Consider the following 13,320-nt stretch of genomic DNA (forward strand, 5'->3'; position numbering starts at 1 on the left):
ACCTGAGAGGTGCCTCCCTGACCCCAACACCCAAAATAACACTTCTTGCCTCCTCGTTGCTCTCTAACCCCTCATCTGCTGTATTTTTCTCCACAGAAGTTAGTTAGCAGAAATTGCTTATTCATTTATATGCTTATTTATGGCCCCTCTCCCTGTGTCCCTGAGGGCAGGAATTTTGCTAGTTTCATTCACTGCTGTAGCCCCTGAACCTAGATTTGCACATGGAAGGCCAGGAAAGAAGGAAGGAATTTTCCTGAGGAAGAATCTGAAACTCATTGAGGTTAGTTAATGTGCGTACTCCCTGTTGCTGCCATAACAAATTATCACAAACTAAGTGACTTAAACAACACAAATTTATTATTTCACAGTTCTGGAGGTCAGAAGTCCTAAACGCGAGGCGGGGACAGGGCTGGAGGCTCCAGGGGAGGACCCGTGTCCTCCTTTCCCAGATTCTAGAAGCATCTGCAGCCCTCAGCGTGTGGCCCTTTCCTACATCAGCAAAGCCAGCAGTGCACCATCTTTCAGTCTCTTTCTGACTCTGGCCCTCGTCTTATGAGGACCTTGTGAGGACACTGAGACCCCAGATAACCCAGGATGACGCCCATCTCAAGGTCCTCAACTTCATCTCTTTGCCTGACTGCTACAGCCCCTCTGCCTCCTGAGGTCAGGTCTTTCTTCCCCACAAGGCATAACAGCAGCAAAACGCTGTTATGTATGTCTCTCTAACATCTCTGTACTCCATGCTAAGAGTTTTTCACATATCTTCTCATTTAACCCATTTTAAAGAAGAAAACTGAAACTCGATTTACAGTTTGAGGAACATTCCCACAAACAAGGCAGAAACTAGATTGGAGTCCAGGGCTCTGCTGTGGCATGTGATGGGAGGCCCAACTCAGCCTGACTTAATAAAGAAAGGAAGATGGACCATCCTTGGACTATCCAGGGGAGGTCAGGTGTGGATGGATCCAGGAGCATACAGAGGGTTACCAGCTGTTCTGAGTGCTGAATCTGTTCACAGGCCTCATGGTGACAAGATGGCCCCATGACTCCAGGCCCCAGTCCTCCCAGCTCAGCCACCGCAGCACAGTGTTCCCAAAAATGTCCCAGAGATGTCTCTCATTGGATGGCCAGGATTCACATACTTGCTTCTGAACCAATCAATGTAGCCTGGGAAGGGGATGGAATATTTTGATTGGACGACCCATCCCTGCAGCCAGGGCTCGGGATCAATCCAATTTGAAACCTTCAGACCAAGAGTAGGGAGCTCCCAGATGTCCACCACCCGAAATGTTCTAGAGCCTGAGCAGAAGGCTTTCCTTGGATTGGGGCTTCACATGGGACCAGCTGGAGGAGCTGTAAACCCAGTGCTTCCCTGTACCCAATTCTTCCTGGGGATGTGGGGTGTACACAGGAAGGAAGATCTAGGGAAACCCTGGAGGAAGAATCATGATTAATTCTAATTACTATTTATTGATGAGTTGCTGCGTGCCAGCTGCATGCCAACTCCATGACATCAGCTCTGTCAACAGCCCTGTGTTGTGAGAGGATGAGGGTTAGGGAAAACTCAGAACCCTTGGGAAAGGGTACACAGCCAGAGAGCTCCACTTGTCCAGACACCCCTTGTTTTACTCTAGGGCCCCCAGGTGCTGGGCAGGAGGTCCTGCATGAGGATGCCGGCCCCTTTACGAACGGAGGAGAAAGCCAAGGCCTGGGCACTGGGCAGCCACTGGAAGCTGCTGCTTGGCCCAGCGTTGTTCCTTGGACGCCGTCCCTCCCACTTTGACATCCTGTTTTCCTGTCCTCAGACAGGTTTACCTGCCTGTCCTTGGCGGGGACTCCTGACTCATGGCACACCTGCGGGAGGGCGTCACCCTCGGCCCAGCCCGAGGTGTTGATGCATCTGCCAGTCAGGCAGCAGTCACCACCTCCCCGAGGAGGCTCTGCGGAGCCACCCTTGCCACACACAGCTCTCATAGCCAAGCGTCCTGTTTGGGTGTGGGGCTCTTGCTTACCCAGGCAGGAAGTTTGTGGGTGTCTGGACCGGGACTCGGGCAGCGGAGCAGTGGAGCCCAGGTTCCGGACTCACCTGGGGTCAGGACTCAGGTGGGGTCACAGGTCAGCCAAGAGGAGGGCACAGCCAGGGTCGGAGCTCAGTGTGGGGATTCCAGCTCCATCAGGATGGGGGCCCTGTCCCGGGTCCGGTGCCAATCAGTACTGTCCAATGGACGCTGAATCTCTTTACCGGTTCCTCTTGCCCACCTCTCGTGATTCCAGTGTATCCCAGTCAATCAAAGCAAGGGGTGACTTTAACAGGGTCCCCCCGTCACACTTCCCCGTCAGGCTCCTCGCGGCATGCCCTCAGCCCCTTCACTGCCCTGTCCTGACCTCGGTTCTGTTCTCAGCCCCGTTTTACAGGAAACTGAGGCACTGCCCCGTCTACAGACCCCGGGCCGAGCTCTCGCCGCCTGCCCGCTCCCGGCCCATCCCCTCTACAGACGGGGAAACTGAGGCTCGGGGGCGACAGGGAGGACACACCACACCTTACGCGTCCTGCCTCCATCCCCCGACCCCGGGCCTGCCCGGGAACCGGCGCCAGCGCGCCCCGCCCCGACCCCAGCCCCCCAATTCCCCGCCCGCGGCCCCACCCCTCGCTGGGGACGTCACAAAAAGGACCCCAAAAGCCGCGGCGGGCCGGGGCGGGGCAGCGCAGCGTAGCCCTGTCCGCCTCGCCGTGCACGGACGCCCGGGAGGGAAGCGGAGGCGGAGGCTGTGGCTCCGACTCCGGGGACTCGGGAGTGCAAGGCGCCTGCGCGTGCCCGGCGAGGCGGGGCGGGGTGGGGTAGGAGGAGGGGCTCCGCTTCCCGGCGTGCCCCACGGACGGTCGCGCAGGCGCGGTCCGGGCCCGGCCCCGGCGCGCAGGCGCAGTGCGGGGCGGGGCGCGCTGCCGGGCTGAGGTGAGCACCCGGCGGGCGGCGGCGCCAGAGCGAGTGGAGCGCCCGGGGGCCCCGGGTGGCGGCGGCGGCGTCGTCGAGGAGGAGGAAGGAGGCTCTTCCCCGGCCGGCGCGCGGCCCGGCCCGTCCCGCGAGCTCGCGGCGGCCTCGCGGCCCAGCGCGCTCCCGGCCCCGGGCCCGTCCGCCGCCGCCATGGCCCGGCCGCTGGTGCCCAGCTCGCAGAAGGCGCTGCTGCTCGAGCTCAAGGGGCTGCAGGAGGAGCCGGTGGAGGGCTTCCGGGTGACGCTGGTGGACGAGGGCGACCTGTACAACTGGGAGGTGGCCATCTTCGGGCCCCCCAACACCTACTACGAGGGCGGCTACTTCAAGGTGAGCAGCGACCCCCGCCCGGCGCCGCCCCTGCGCTGGGGCGCGTGACTCAGTTTCCCCTTTGTGGTCTGCGCCCGGTCCGCCTCGGCCTGGCCCCGGGAGCCCCTGAGAACCCCCGGTTTCCCTTAAGGCAGTGGCAGCCCCCCTCGGTCCCCCGGTGGGTCCCCAGCCCTCCAGAGAGGAGGCGCGGGACCCTCCCTGTTCTGCTTGGGTGAGGGGCTCTTGCTTACCTCACCCTCGGGAAGGCCCAGCACCCCTGGCCCTGCGGGAGGATCGAAGGGGGAGCCAGAGGTCTCCCCAGATCCAGCGAGCTGCCACTGTTGGGGAGCACGGGGCCCGTGGGGGGGGGGAGGCCGGCCTGGGGGGCACTCGCTCGGGCTCAACAAAGGCTCGGATGGCGCCTTGGCAGCGGGGCCTGCCTGGAAAGCGGCCGCCTCTGCCGATAGCCAGCTGGGCGTTCCGGGCCTCTTCCCCGGCTTTAGGTAACCTGTCCTCTCGGGGAGGCCGAGGCGGGGGCCATCCCTTCCGCCCTGTTCCCTAGGGCCACACCCCGAGCCCCTGTCTCCCACTAAAGTCCCAGGCCCCAACCTCAGAAGCCCGGGGCTCCTCTCACCCCGGCCGGCCTTTCTCAGGTTCCACCAAGGAGGTGGGTTCTTGGGATCCAAATCTCACATTCTGGGCCATCCGTCTGCCCTCTGGTGGCTTGATTCTGAGCGGTTCTTGGGTGCTTTTGTTGTTGTTGGAGCAGGGAGGCGGTGCTGTGACAGAGGACTCGGGCCAAAACCAGGGCAGTTTCCTCTACCTCACGATGTGAGCCCAGCCAGGTCCTAGGCTTGGACCTTGTTCTCGGGGCCACAGGGGCAAGGCAAGGGGCCTCACTGTGTGTGAGGTGGGGAAGGAGCCCTCAGGCAGGAATGCCCCCCGCCCCCCCATCACTGTCTGCTTTTGCCTTGGTTGGGGGACTGGGTGAGGAGCAGAAACCACAGCCAGAGCAGGCTACAGGTTGGGGCCAAGGGGGGTTGGTGCTGCTAGGACAGATGCTTGTTTGCACTCTGGGCTGACAGTTCTCACCCGACCTACTCGGCGGCCATGGTTTGCTGGGTGTGATTTCTGAGTTGAGGTCCTGGGTTACAGCATAATAGGGTGTGATGGGGGACAATTGTGGGTGTCCCTGGGCCTGGCCCTGGGTTCTGCATTTGGAATCCTGCCTTCCATACAGAGAATGGATTTGATCTGAGAAGCCTTTGAGGTTGCCGGGTGGTTTAAGCAGCCTCTTTCCCCCAGTCTCTTTTGTCTGCTTGGGGGCACAGCTGCCTGTGAGGATAACCAAGTCCCACCTTGAGGAAGGACACTGACTCAGGCTGCTGATCTGGAAGGAAGAGATGCAGGCTTCTAGCTGCTGCCCGCCGAAGCAGTGCGAAGGATTGTGGACAGAGCCTCCTTGGCCAGTATTGGGGGGATAATCCCATTTTCCTAGAGAAGAATGGTCTGGGGAGGGGGCCCTGCCAGACTCAGATCACATCTGCCATAGGGTCTTTGCTCAGAAGCCAGCGTGGGACCCAGGGTGGTCCTGCCACCCATCAGGCCCTTCCTGTCGGGTGTAGTTGGATGGGGAGTGGGTGGGACCCTCTTGTGTTAGGGGATGTGAACGCATAGGAGTTGCAAAGTGCCGGGGCCACCATTACTTCCCAGTCACTTCCTGCAGCTCCTTCCTCTGGCCTCTCCCACTTTTCTTTTATGAGTCACAGTCCTCCCAGGCACTGCCAGAGACTCTCCACAGCTCACTGGCTATGTGCCCTTGGCAGACTGTTTTCCTTCTCTGAGATTCAGGTATGCTCAGTAGTAAAAGGCATCTCTGGGGGTGCTTAAAGGAGGTGGGACTTAGTGCAGGTGAGGCTGGTTCTCCCTGCTCAGCTCCCTCGGCTGTTCTTGGGGGTCGTCGCTTAGAAACCTAGCACTAGGCTTGGGTATCTTGAAGTCTTGGGGAACCGCTGCACAGGTTCTGAGACCCCAGCTCCAGGCATGCTCTGAGGTCACAGGCAAGGTACTTGCCTCTTGGTGCTCAGCATGTTCACCCTTGAACGGAGGAGGGACTTCCCCCAAATGCCCTCTGGGTGCCCTCCCTGACCCAAAGGGGACACTCCCAAAGATTAGTCTTGGGGGACTGCAGCTGAGGTGGTCCCAGCCTCAGCCCCTGGAAGCACCACTGGGACCCCTGGCACAGATGCCCTCTGGTGCTTCACGCCAGGGCTTAATAAGCAGACAAGGAAGCTTCCGTGTCTACCTGCTGAGAGCCGACTTACCACCAAGGCCACAGGCCCAAGCAGCTCTGTCTCCTGAGCAAGTGGCTCAGATCTGCCCCTTGTGGCCACCCTTAGCTGGCAGGCCTGGGCCCTCTGCCGCTGCCCGCTGTCAGGGGAGGCTCTCATGTAGAACAGGTCTTGCTGTGCTCCTGTGTCTGGGTCTGCCTGACCCCACAAGACCAGACACGTGAGGGCGGAGGGCCCTGCGCTGACTCATCTCCTTCTGTGGCCTGCTCCGTGGCAGGAGCCTTGGTGCTATGGAGTGAATACGTGTCTGTTCTACCCTCCTCACAACCTGGATGCTGAGGCCCCAGAGGTGTGGCAGTGGCTCGGGCCACATGGCTGCAGGGGCGAGGCTGGGTCTGATGGGATGCGAGGGGAGAATGGGGCCTCCACCAGTCCGTTCAGCCGTCTGCCGGTGGGTGCCTGGGTCCCACATGCCTGACCTGGGCTGCCAAGGGCTCAGAGTTGCTCCTGTGCTGGTGCCCACGTTGCCCAGCAGCTGCACTGGCCCGGACCCCAGCCACCTGAACTGTGTGGGGACTGAGGTCAGCTCAGATAACTCAGAAAAAGCTCCAGGCAGCCCGTTGTGAGCTCAGCCGAGGGTGGGACACCAGGATGGGGCATCCCTCACACGCACAAGCACCCTGTCCTTCACACACACACACACACACACACACACACACACACACACACACACACACACACCCTCACATGCACAAGCACCCTGTCCTTCACACACACACACACACACCCAGCACTCAGAGAGTGATGGCCTTAGTCACGCAGCTGCTCTCTGTCCACCCGTGCAGGCGCGCCTCAAGTTCCCCATCGACTACCCCTACTCTCCACCAGCCTTTCGGTTCCTGACCAAGATGTGGCATCCAAATATCTATGAGGTGAGCCAGCTCCCATGGCCTCGTGTCCTGTAATCTGGGGCAGCCAGACATGGGTGTGAGCAGCCTCCAGAGCCTTGCTGACCCATCCTCTCCTTCTCTTCACACAGACAGGGGATGTGTGCATCTCCATCCTCCACCCCCCGGTCGATGACCCCCAGAGTGGGGAGCTGCCCTCGGAGCGGTGGAACCCCACCCAGAACGTCAGGTGAGACTGGGCTCCTGCCCCAGTATCAGCCAAGCCCCTCAGCACCAACACCTGTTTGGGACTGGTCAGCCAGCAGTTCCTGACCTCCTTACACCGGGGCTGAGTGACACCCACGCTTTCTTGGAGCTTGCAGCGCTGCGGGGCCTGCCCAGATCAGCCTCCTGTCAGGGCATCCAGGACTCCTGGGGTGGGCTTCTCATGCTGCGTGGGCTGACCTATGGCAGGTCTCCAGGTGCAGGCACGTTGTCTTGTTGCATGCATGTCCTTAAATCCAGCCCAGGCAGAGGCAATGAGAAGTGAAGACAAATGTCACCTGCAGCGGTGCTGGCCACAGGGTGTGTCCAAGAGTCCCCTGGTGACTCTTGGGGCCTGAGGGAAGCTGGGGTTTTTGGGGCACCTCCTATAAATGGCAGCCCCACAGACAACTACATGGCTCCCTCCTGACCTCCAGTGGGTGGTATAGCCATGCATGGCCCATGTGGCCTCCCACGCTGACTCGGCGCCTCCCCCAGGACCATCCTCCTGAGCGTGATCTCTCTCCTCAACGAGCCCAACACCTTCTCGCCAGCCAACGTGGACGCCTCCGTGATGTACAGGAAGTGGAAAGAGAGTAAAGGGAAAGACCGGGAGTACACGGACATCATCCGGTGAGGGCGGGGCTGGGGGCTCCTGGGAGGAGAGGTTCCGGCAGCTCAGCACCTGATCCCCGCAGTGGCCCTGCCCCTGTGTGCCGAGGAGGACAGAGGGGCCCTTCCTGGACCCTGGCTTGTCTACGAGGCCACATCTTACCCACAGGACCACAGTTACAAATGGAGAAACTGGGCCTGAGGTGGGAAGGGTCCATCCAGGTCAAAGCCCAACTTCTGGCCTCTTCTTTTGGAAAATTGGGTTGTTGTTTTTTTTCTTTTTTGTGTTATGAAGTATTCCTGTGATATGAGATTGTACACGTGCAAGTATGTGTGTGATGTGTGTATGCGGTGTGTATTGTATAGCATATGCGTGTGTGTATGCACACACACAATAGTGTAGAATATGAATGAGCACACGAGTGTCCACCAGGTGTTAACGAGGCTCTACCATATTTCTTTTGCTTGGTAACTAAGACACCAGAGGTTGGCCTGGTCCTGTCCGTGCCTCTCCTTGGCCCCCTCCTAGAGCAGCAGGATCATTGTTTATATTTTGGTCTGAGTACTTGTATCCAGCACACGGGAGGTGTGGTAGTGCCTGTCCGCTTTAAACACTACCTAAGTGCATGTCTGATGCATGTGTGTCATTCTGCTACTGGAGTCTGTCGCTCAACTTTGTTTTCATATATTACTGAGGTCATGTGTTGTGCATTGTTTTAATAATTTGCTGCCTAAACGTGACTTAGGTTTGTAATTTTGAAACTTATAATCATTTCCCAAAGGAAGAAAAATGGTGTGGCGTTAGCTTATCTAGAAAATAGCCACCTTTTTTAAAAAAGTGTTTTTTTCTTGATTATAAAAGTAATATGTTATTTGTGGATTTGCCAGAATTAACCTTCCCTTTTCACTTCTTAGTTGTTTTCAGTTTTCTCCTCCTGTGAGTAGACGGGTGGACATCCTTATAAAGGAAACTTTTTGCAAAATAGGTTCTCAGTAGTGCAGCTACCAGGGCAGAGGTCAGGACTTTGTTAAGGCCCCTCGACTTGTGAGTCATGCATGTGTGCCTGGGACAGCTGGGCCACCTCGTCTTGCTTCCTTGGGCAGTGTTGCTTTCTGTGAACTGCCCTGGTCCATGGTCCCTCTCCAGCAAGGGATCTCTTGACTCCTTTTATGACAGACATAACCCTTCGCTAGGTTTCCTCCAAATACTTTTAGTTTGTCATTTCCTTTTAATCAAAAAAATAAGTAAAAAGTTAGACACACTCCTGCCTTACTGCCCAGCGGACACAAGGGATGCTGCTCAGTAGCATGAAGCCAGAACCACCAGTCCCGCAGCTATGTGGCTGGGTCCAGAGGTGGAAACAAATGCTTGGCCAGTGGTCCCATTAGCAGGAGATTCCAGAAGGTGTAGGCTGAGCCTCTGTGGCCAGTGGTCGGGAGATGGGATTAAAGGGGCAGGAAGCTTTAGGGGCAACAGGCGAGTTGGTTTTCCGGGCTGTGGTTCCACGCAGGTGCAGGGTCACCCCAGTACACTTCAGGTGCGAGCAGCTTACGTGGCTGAAGCTGCAAGAACGACACTTGCAGTACGAAGGCAACATGGCCACGGTTGAAAACTACTCAAGTCCAAATGGAAATGGAAAGAGAACCTCGTGAACCCTGCACCTAGCGGTTAACATTTTGGTGTGTCTTCCTCTATGTTTTTAGTTCATACACACGTGTCCTATCAGGAGATGGGAGGGTGCTGTGCGTGTGGCCCTGAGGGAGGGCGCTGGGGTGCTGTTTCCAGGTGATGAGATCGTCCTTGTGGGCTCAGGTCTGAGGAGGCTGGTGGGCAGTTGTCGATCTTGTCCACACTCTGGGGTCTTGCCATTTGTGTGCATCCTGGGAGCTCATCTGAGTGTCTGGGGCCTCTGTGGCCACTGCTTCCACTTAACCCTGACCTCCCGAGGTTCACGTACGTGGCCATGTGTACTGGCCTCCTCTCTGAAGGCCAGACGCACTCCCTGTCACTGCAGCTCCTCAGCTGTCAGGGCCCAGCGCTGCAGTGTGTTAACTGCTCCTCGTCTGGGGTGTTTATGACATGAATGCGTGAACGTGTACGTGCGCACACATGTGCGCGCACGGGCAGAGACGGAGGTCTTGTTTAGGGGACCAGCAGCCCTACGACTCCGCTCCTCTGTCACCCAGGACCCCTTTCTGCCTATTTCAATTTCCTCTTCTCTGAGTAAAACTGCACGGCTTCCTCACGTGTGTCTGACCCATTTTGGTTGGTTGCTCTGTGGTGCTTCACGTAATCAGGATTTTTAAAGTGACTCGTAACTGTCGCACACATAACCTATGTATATTTGTCCCCATGGCCCTGAGGGGACCTGAGAGCACAGGGTGGCCCCTCCACTTCTCTGCTGGCCTGTCAGCCTGATTGCTGGCACCTGGTGAACCTGTTAACTGGAGGGTCATCCCAGGGCAGCCGCCCTGCTGAGTGGCAGTCACAGTGGACAGAGTGGGGAGTCCTGAGCATCAGGGTGGGCGTGGTCCAGTGCCGCCATCCTGGGAGGTGCTCCACAAGCACTTGCCAACCCTCTGGAGGTCGCAGAGGAGCAGCCACCTTGGCAGTCATTCCACGTGTGCAGATGCCCACGGGGGCGGTGGGTCTGTCCCAGCTTCCTGATGAGTCCTGGCCCACACGACCGGCTCCTTGGCCTGATCTTCCCTGCCACCTCCTGTGTGGTGCCTCCCCCGAGATCCCAGCGCAGAAATAAAATCCAGATTATTTTTATCCTTTAAGCCTCCCTGTGGGCTGCTCACATGTGCCCACACGAAAGGCTGTGGTCACTGCTGTCTGCCCAGCTTCCAGTCCCTACCTGCGTGTTTTGGCCTCGAAGCAGCCTGTGTCCCCACTCAGTTCTAGGATTGACAAGTGCTCCCGGGCTGGGTGGGGTCTCAATGTTGTGAACCCGTGGGTTCCCCTTTCCAGGGCTGGTTTACGCTGGGGGAGACGAGACGATTTAGGAAAGCCCAGAAGAGCCAGCTGTGTGGGCTGTGTGTGCGCCCTGGTGTGCACTCTGACCTGCTGACCTCCCCCCAGCTTACGTTTCCTGATGGCTACAGCACTGTCTGTTCTCTGGTGTCCTCTCGGCTGTGCCAGGTGCACAGAGCTGTGCTGAGGGCTGCTTCCTCTCCTGCGTCTGTTTCTTCCTACACAGGGGGCTGCCAGGCTGGAGGCTGGAGCCAGTATCTGTCCACTCCTCAGCCCCTCCCTGTGAGGGCTCCTGGTCACAGCACCAGGGTCAGGGTGGTGCCCTGTGTCTCCTTTCTAATGCAATAGCACTGCTCCTCCTTCATTCCCATTCCTGTTTCTGTCAAGCAGGCTTGAGTTGTGCCCAACTTGGCAGCAGTGTTCTGACCTAGCATGGTGCGAGTCCTGTGTGGGGCCCTTGCCTGGCTGCACCAACAATGGAAGCCATTTCACCCGTTTCTGTGCATTCTATAAGTGGAGTTGGGGAGAGGCCCCTATCAGGGCCTCTAGTACGTGTCGTCCTCTGGAAAGTTTGTACCGATTCAGTTCCCTTCTCCTAGGGTGGGGACAGCACTCAGCTCTGGCTGCAATCCCTTTCCTGCCTGTACCTTTGTGTACAGGAGGTTTTGCTGTTCCTTGATTGCTCCAGTGGCATGAGTTCCTTGTCGGGCAGGAGGTGGGGGTCTGTTTTAGCTGCCACCCACCTGGAGCCTCCCATCTTTCCTCCGGGTCCTCTTCCATCCTGTGTGCTGTTTGGAGAGAAGCCCCAGTGCGAGGATGGGGTGGCGTGGTGGGGGGTGGGGGCCAAGGGGTCTGAGCAAACCCTCATCCAACCCTGTTCCCCCAGGAAGCAGGTCCTGGGGACCAAGGTGGACGCAGAGCGGGATGGCGTGAAGGTGCCCACCACGCTGGCCGAGTACTGCGTGAAGACCAAGGCGCCGGCGCCCGATGAGGGCTCAGACCTGCTTTACGACGACTACTATGAGGACGGTGAAGGGGAGGAGGAGGCCGACAGCTGCTTCGGGGACGACGGGGACGACTCGGGTACCGACGAGTCCTGACACCTGCCCCCCGCCGAAATAAACTTACAAATTTTACCTCACTAGGACCGGACCGCGCGGGGTCTCTTAGGCGACAGACTACCTCACGGAGGTTTGCATTGGTTCCCTCGCTCTGTTGGTTGTTTCGTTTTAGGTCTTTTTTCCCTTCCCTGTATTTGTTTTGGGTTTTCCTTTGTTTCAGAGAAGAGTGGCCACCCCCCTCCCCCCCATCTGCCCCCGTTGCTTGTGGGACTTGGGGCCACCTCCCCTCATGCTAGGGGCAGCAGAGGCCCAACTTCTGCTCAGGTGACCTGTTCCTGGGGACTGGCCGTGGCCTGCCCAGAGGAGCCTCATGAAGCCTCAGGCTGGGACATGTGGGCCCCGAGGCCCAGCTGCCTGTTGCCATGGGCCTGGGGGACCTGGGACCCATGTCCATCAGCAACTCCAGGGCCTGGAGCCAGAGACTAGGCCTGTGTCCCAGCACTGATGGACGGATTGACTTGGGCCACCTCTTTTCTCTGCTTTAGTTTGTTTGAAATCTAAATAAAACTACTTTATGAGAAGCCAGAGAAACTTTCCTCAGGAGGGAAAGGCAATGGGAGGTCCCTTTGTCAGCAAAGTGCTGGCCCTGCTCGACACCGCCACAATGGGGTAGGGGTGGGTCAGGGTGGCCTGTCCCAGGGAGACATAATGTGATCAGGGTGGGCTGTCCCAGGGAGACATAGTGTGGTCAGGGTGGCCTGTCCCAGGGAGACATAGTGTGGTCAGGGTGGCCTGTCCCAGAGAGACATAATGTGGTCAGGGTGTCCGGTCCCAGGGAGTCTGAGGGTGTGATCAAGGTAGCCTGTCCTTGGGAGGCCTGGGTGTGGTCACTGTGGCCTATCCCAGGGAGGATGGAGGTGTGGTCATTGTAGCCTGTCCTGGCGAGGCCAGAAGTGTGGTCAGGGTGGCCTGTTCCATGGAGGCCTAGGGGGCAGCTCTCTGTGTGGCCTGAGTTAGATGGGCCTGGGCAGCCACCCTCCTTCAGCCTTGCGGGGACATGGGTGGCCAGAAAGCTCCCCAGTGGATTCCTAGTTGTGGCTAGTTGTGTTTTGGGGAAAGGGAGCCACATCTGCAGAGCAGATCCACGGGGTCTGGGCAGAGGAAACTGGTTTACTTCGCATTCATTAAGTGAAGCTCTGTCCCAGATCCCCAGCCAGGGGTGGGTTCCTGCTGCTCTGGTCCCCAGGGCTGGAGGTGACCCTGGCGCCCTTCAGGCTCCACCTCTGCTGCCTCCGGAGCCCAGAGGGGCCTCGGGATGGTGGCATGGTCCTGGGGGCACTGGGTACCCTCTCGTCTTGGTGTCAGGAAGCCTCTGTGGTCTTGTTTTTGTGCAGTTAAAAAGTCCCAGAAGGGCTGGATTCAGGATTGAGTGGTGCCATCCCAACAAAGTTCTCCACCAAGAACTGGACTCACTGGCCTCTGGGCTCCCTTCTGGACCCTCAGCCCTGGAGGCCACAGGCTGCCACTCTGGGTCACGGCTGTGGCCAGAGCCTGGTGTCCCAGCTCATCTGAATTAATTCCTGGCTTTTATTCCCCTGAGGGCTGGTCTTCTGTCCCCTCCCGCTTCCATCGCAAGCCTCGTCTAGTTGGCTTAGCTCACCTTTTAGCACCACCATGTGTATCTCCAAGTTGAGAAGCTCACCTGCATTCCAGCATCTAGTGGGTCCTGGACCCCTGTGTGGGGCTCTGGGGCCTTCTGGGACTTTAGATCAGTGCTTGGATCTCCTCCAAGCACTCAGCAGGCACCAGCTCTTGGGCACAATGCGGTGGCCCAGCAGCAGAGCAGGACACAGCTGGGCATGTGCAGGGCTGTCGGGGGCACCTCCTGTCCCCGCCTGCAGGCTGCCTGGTCCGGAAGGATGGGTGTCC

General features: G+C 58.3%; 1 protein-coding gene across 3 annotated transcripts; it reads left to right on the forward strand.

Annotated features, from left to right (window-relative positions):
• The first annotated feature begins 2,921 nt into the window (after positions 1-2,921).
• On the forward strand, positions 2,922-11,972 carry CDC34 (cell division cycle 34, ubiqiutin conjugating enzyme). 3 transcript variants are annotated; one of them, XM_063111575.1, is made up of 5 exons: positions 2,922-3,320; positions 6,436-6,522; positions 6,630-6,727; positions 7,240-7,374; positions 11,217-11,972. In XM_063111575.1, the coding sequence occupies exons 1-5, from the start codon at positions 3,144-3,146 to the stop codon at positions 11,428-11,430; spliced, it is 711 nt and encodes a 236-aa protein (XP_062967645.1). In that variant the 5' UTR covers positions 2,922-3,143; the 3' UTR covers positions 11,431-11,972. The 3 variants fall into 3 exon arrangements, with proteins under 3 accessions (XP_062967645.1, XP_062967646.1, XP_062967647.1); XM_063111576.1 differs by lacking the exon at positions 11,217-11,972 and adding an exon at positions 8,865-9,039; XM_063111577.1 differs by lacking the exon at positions 6,436-6,522.
• The last annotated feature ends 1,348 nt before the right edge of the window (positions 11,973-13,320 follow it).

Source organism: Cynocephalus volans, chromosome 10 (genome assembly GCF_027409185.1).
Source record: "Cynocephalus volans isolate mCynVol1 chromosome 10, mCynVol1.pri, whole genome shotgun sequence".
Lineage (NCBI taxonomy): Eukaryota > Metazoa > Chordata > Mammalia > Dermoptera > Cynocephalidae > Cynocephalus > Cynocephalus volans.

Bases quoted from the DNA above. Each gene is read 5' to 3' on its own strand.
- CDC34 (XM_063111575.1), top strand. From the start codon at position 3,144: ATGGCCCGGCCGCTGGTGCCCAGCTCGCAGAAGGCGCTGCTGCTCGAG. The intron at 3,321-6,435 runs GTGAGCAGCGAC...CCACCCGTGCAG, and splicing joins ACGAGGGCGGCTACTTCAAG to GCGCGCCTCAAGTTCCCCAT. The intron at 6,728-7,239 runs GTGAGACTGGGC...CGCCTCCCCCAG, and splicing joins AACCCCACCCAGAACGTCAG to GACCATCCTCCTGAGCGTGA.